The sequence below is a fragment of the Myxine glutinosa genome, chromosome 10 (genome assembly GCF_964187855.1).
Source record: "Myxine glutinosa chromosome 10, kmMyxGlut1.1, whole genome shotgun sequence".
NCBI lineage: Eukaryota > Metazoa > Chordata > Myxini > Myxiniformes > Myxinidae > Myxine > Myxine glutinosa.
In genome coordinates this window covers 58,686,783-58,692,386 of record NC_136270.1, presented here as the reverse complement: position 1 = coordinate 58,692,386, position 5,604 = coordinate 58,686,783, and the positions used below count along the sequence as shown (strand labels likewise).

Sequence of the window (5,604 nt, the reverse complement as noted above, 5' to 3'; positions counted from 1 at the left end):
AAAATGTAAATGTTTCATGATATTTGTTATATTATATCACCTTTATCTTTCAATATTGTTGAAATGAAGATCAAATAGCTGTATGTTGAAATATGTTGAAAAAGTCAAAACTTTACATGGGTGTACTTACTTTTTCACGTGACTGTATATATATATATATATATCATTTTATTTCTTGGTTTTGTAAAGGTTTTGTTTGCGTGTGGCAGTGCTCACTGGCTCACCTGCCAGCTCAGAAATTATCACTCACCTTTTCTTCTCCGGGCAGCATGTTGCCAGAAACTGGCATCACAGAGAGAAAGGCATCTTTGCATTGAGGCACAGTCCAGCGGAAGTGCAGTGGAAGAGCACACGTGTTCTGCATACTGACGTCGCGTTCATGCACCAGGCCCAAGCACGTGGGGATGAAGAAGATTTTCTTGCCTCCCTCAGTCTCCACCCGGGGTTCATCGGCAATAATAGTCACTTCTACATACTGAAAATGGATATTTAATACGTTACAGACAAAAGCTGCATCATTCAGGAATTTCCATTAACCGTTATCTGCATCTGTTGCATTGTGGGTAAAAAAATAGGAAGCAAAGAGTCAAGCCTCGTGCTTCAATGTCCGTATGATTTTACTGTCAACGTTTTTTATACTCACAAAAATATGAAAACCTTAGAGGAGACAGGAAGCTCAAGGTTTCAATCATAGTGGCCTTCATCAGGGACTGACACAAATCAGATGTGCTTTGAAGTTGGTAACTACCCTCCCAGAGAAGCAGAGCAACACAGGTGTGCAACAGAAGAGATTACAGACAAAGGCAACCATTGTCATCATTGCATTTGTAAGTTTGGGTTTAACAATGAGAGGGTTTGCCAAGGTGTTGTGGTGTTTTACACACCTGGGTTGCTCTGCTTCTATGACGAGGGAAGTATGAAGTAGAACAGAAGATAAAAACATCTCATAATTAGTACATTTCATGCTGTTCAAGAAGTGACAACACATTTGCATATTAGTATTGTTAAACTACGTATATATTACACGAATAAAGAACTAGTCTTGTTGGGGAAGACTCATGTTGAACTTCCCTGTACATGTCTGCTGTTCTTCTTCTTCTTCTGCTGCAATTGGTTCCTGGTATTTCGATCTTTGCTTCTGAGTGCTGCAGGATGTGTGGTATTCCATACATCCATGGCTTTCTCAATCGGCTTGATCAATTGGGGATTTATCTTGTGTATTTGCACGCACTTTATCATCCACAAGTGAAGTACCTGTGCTATGCACAGGTGGGAAGCCAAAATAAAACAAAATGCGGAAACGGTGAATGCTAAACCAGGGAGCCAATACATTCCACATTCCTGTGCCACCTTCAGTCGAACGTCAGACATGGACAGCAGGTCCGTGAAGGACTTGGACAAAACAACGTACCCAGTCTGAATGTTGCTATAACCAGTCAATAGCGAATCTGCATATGGCGAATCTGCATATGACGAAACTGCATATGGCGAATCTGCATATGGCGAATCTGCATATGCCGAATCTGCATATGCCGAATCTGCATATGGCGAATCTGCATATGGCGAATCTGCATATGGCGAATCTGCATATGGCGAATCTGCATATGGCGAAACTGCATATGGCGAATCTGCATATGGCGAATCTGCATATGGCGAATCTGCATATGGCGAATCTGCATATGGCGAATCTGCATATGGCGAATCTGCATATGGCGAATCTGCATATGGCGAATCTGCATATGGCGAAACTGCATATGGTGAAACTGCATATGGCAAATCTGCATATGGTGAATCTGCATATGGCGAATCCACGAATGTCATAATTTGGAAAGTAGAAACTCTCACGTCATTTCCTCATTCTTTTTTTTTTGTTTGTTTTGTATGCAAGATCGAGGCTCATGAAAGAGCTAACATTAATCACACTAAAAATCAAACCGACACACAAAACACAAAATAAGGGGAGCTGTAGACAAGATGGGGAGAGAGGGGGGAAGCACACAAACAACATTTGAGAGCAGGGACATCGAGAGATCTGTGGGAGGGAGAGGGCTTGGGGGGAGGTGGGAGAGGTAGAAAACACATGGACACTGCAGGACTTCCAGGAAGGAAGTTGGAATTTCAAAAAAGTGGATCTGGGGTGAATTAGCGGGGGTAGAAAAGATCAAGGTTTTGGATGGGGGAAGATAAGAGATGGTGGTGAACAGCTGTTTTAAAGACCTGGAGGGAGGAGTGGGATTGAAGAAAGTGAGGGAGTTTGTTCCAGAAGCGAGAGAAAAGAGGAATGAAAGAGTAAAAGTGAGCAGTGAGTCTTGATTTTGGCAGTTTAACCATAAGAGGGTTGCAGGCAGATCTTGTGCGACCTAGAGGAATATTTGGGGGACAGAGCCCAGAGAGAGCTGGGGGGGGGGGCAAGGCTGGAGAGAAGTTGGTAGAAGACAGAAAGACCACCAACCTGCCTGCGGTGAGTAAGTGAAAGGCCCTCGGAGTTGGCTTCATCGCGGGAGATTCCTATGATTCTGAAAGCTTTGGTTTCAACAGCGTGAAGCCGAGCTAGGTGTGAGGCAGGAGCACCAGCCCATAGAGGGGAACAGTATTCCATTGAGCTGTGGATGAAAGCCTTGTATGGGGTGAGGAGCTCAGGTGTGCCAAGGAAGGACTTCGCACGACGGAGGATGCCCAGTCGGCGACTGGCTTTGGAGACCAGCTTGGAAATGTGGTTTTCCCAGGAAAGATCATGGCAGATAGTGAGAGCCAAAAGCTTGAGCGACAGAACTTCTTGGAGAGGATTGTTGAGAAAGTAGATGGGAGGGTTGTCCAATCGGTCTTTACCGAGAGACAAAGTGAGACTGTGAATTTATTTACAAAGGTGGATGGAGGTTATGTTTTCATCCCTGTCTGTGTGTCCGTTTGTGAACAAGATATCTCAAAAAGTTGTGGACGGATTTGGACGAAACTTGGTGGACCACTTGGGTGTCTGACAAGGACGATTTGATTCGATTTTGGTGAAGATCTCAATATGGATTCGGATATGAGAATTATTTAATTTCTTAAGTGATTCTTCACCATCGAGTGATATGGCCAAAAGTGATATATCGCAGGATATCTGGACGGATTTGGACGAAACTTGTTAAATGTGATTCTGTACTGTGATTTTCTGCTCTACTCTGAGATACAAAACGTAAACTGTTCACCTGGCGGAGGATTGCTCTCCACCGAGTGCTGTTCTAGTTATTTTCTGATTTAAAAGGATATATTAAATTATGAATCAAAAACAAAGGTTCTGTAATATTAACATGGAAATAAAGAGTTGTGGAGCCAAAATACTTTTGTCAATTTCAACTTATTTTTCGAGAAAATTGTGAGTTATTTGAAAAAAGTGTAAGGGGGCCAATATTTTTGGCCACGACTGTGTTCCACAAAGGTGAATAACACAACCCTTCCTGCCGCTAACATGGAGTTCTTCCAAGGAGTTTTTCGTGGTGTATTTCAAAGCTGCTTCTCATTAGAAAAGTAATAACAACACTTATGACGACAGCGTAATATTAACGATACAGGCAGTCCCCGGGTTACGAACGAGTTCCGTTTTTAAGTCTGTCTGTAAGTCGAATTTGTATGCAAGTCGGAACAGTTGCGTACGGTTTACATCTAGCGTCAATTAGTCAAATGTTTGTCATAGTATATAGTATATATTTTACCTAAAACATCTATAGGTATAAAAAACATGAAAGAAACATTTCTTAAACTGTTTAGATAGAAAAGAAAAGATAATGATTAAAAGTTAACACTTACTCTCATTCCAATTGATGTCTTGCAAACCTTGAAACGATGATACCTTGATATATCTCTCCGAGATGATGGGCCTGGTGTTGGAGAGGATGGACCTGGTGCTGGAGAGGATGGACCTGGTGCTGGTCAATTTTCTTAAAGTAAACATCAAGAATGTGAACAGAGCTTTTCTCATATTTCTCGTCTACCGCTCCCCTTATTATATACGTTGTGTGTTTGTTTGATTTTTTTCTCTGTGTGATAAATGTTAGCTCTTTCACGAGCCTCGATTCTGTATACAAAAAATTTTTTTTTTTTTTTTTTTTTTTTTAATAATAGGCTTTACGGAGGTCGGTTCGTAAGTACGGGCGTTCGTAAGTCGAGCGTTCGTAACCCGGGGACTGCCTGTATTACCAAACAATATCCCCGCTCCCCAAGGGGCTTTGCGGCTTGCGATATTGCTGCCCTCCCGACACCTTCACCGAGGTAAATTTTATTACAGGGAATTTAGAATGGTGAGGAATGATCGGATTTTTTCAATGACCTGATCGAACATAAGTAAAAGTAATAATAATTGGAAATAATAATAATAATAATAATCATAATAATAAGGATAATAACATGATCCCCTGTCGCTCCCATAGTGAGCGGGTGTACTAGTTTGTCAAATCATCAAATATGCTTTCGCCAAGGTAAAACGATCATTTGTGCTTTTGGACCTGTGCATATGGCGAGTCGTGATCAAAGCAGACTGGCAGATGAAAATGTCGGCATCCGGAATGAGAAGGATTTGCTCGGAGCACGCACACCAGAAGCCCGCCTACGGGAATGGTACCACACGCGGGCCATGCTGTTAGGCCAGGACATGCATCACAGATGAGAAAGAAACTTAGAGGCTTGCAGCTTGGATTTCGGAGCAGTAATGTGCGGTAGGAAGCATTTCCTGGGATCACAGCTGGAAAAACCTGCGTTCAGACACAAACAATCATGGCCACACATAACAAACGAAAGAGCATAACATGATCATGATATTCAGCAAGTAATTTCACCCACACTCCGAATATGAGCATCTAATGCACTTTCCAAATTCAAATCTGCTCGGCAATAGATTAACTACATGTCTCAATATCTTATAATATTGTTACGGGTGACGGGGACGAGGACCAGAGTCCCAAACGTCACTCCCGACTAAGTGTGTTACAGGGTGACTAATGTCAGCAACCCCAAGTCCTATCCCCAGCCCGCCAGGCCGAGGCCCGCAAGCTCACTGAGCGGTTTTTGGAAGCTTGAACTTTTGGTTTCGTGCATGGAGTAGAGACTCTCGAGTTTAGACTGCCACACTGGCAGCTCAGGGGAGCTTGCAACCCGATCTGAAAAATGTCAATCAAACAAAATGAAATACAATCAATTTACTTCAAAGAATGCAAAACGATAAAATAAGCAAATCATATAAGTACAAGTATGACAGACTTAAGGGATATGAGGGAGGGAATGGAATGGGGTTCAGGTCTGTTTGAAGGGCAGTTTCATCGACGCTCGTCAGAGCGGGGCTTGGCAGGAACAAGCGGGAATGGACCGGTCATCACGCTCTGCGATTCCTTTCTCCTTTGATCCCTTTCCTTTCATCAACCTCCTTCATGCAACACAGCAAATCCTTCAGGAAGTTCATCGAGGTCGACCCCTTCATATAGCGCATGCCGAGCCTGTTCACGGCCTGAAGCACCCATCATCTCAACAGAGACCCAAAGAAGCGCCTTTTCCCACAGAATACGCTCTTTTCCTTTTTGTCCACCTCCTTCCTGCACACTGAATCCTTCAGAAAGTTCGTAGAGATCGAGT

At 43.0% G+C, this 5,604-nt stretch overlaps 1 protein-coding gene across 5 annotated transcripts in view; it reads right to left on the bottom strand.

Moving 5' to 3' along the window:
- Window positions 1-4,910, bottom strand: part of CFAP65 (cilia and flagella associated protein 65) — a 245,362-nt gene extending 240,452 nt beyond the window's left edge. For 4 of the 5 annotated variants that reach the window (XM_078785710.1, XM_078785714.1, XM_068125878.2 and 1 more), the window contains exons 1-2: window positions 4,485-4,910; window positions 251-475 (exon numbers count right to left, since the gene is read on the bottom strand). In XM_078785710.1, coding sequence (XP_078641836.1) covers window positions 251-364 — 114 coding nt within the window. In that variant the 5' untranslated portion in view covers window positions 365-475; window positions 4,485-4,910. Of the gene's footprint in view, window positions 1-250; window positions 748-4,484 lie in introns of those variants that run through there. The other variant, XM_078785711.1, reaches the window with a different exon arrangement.
- Window positions 4,911-5,604: the final 694 nt, after the last annotated feature.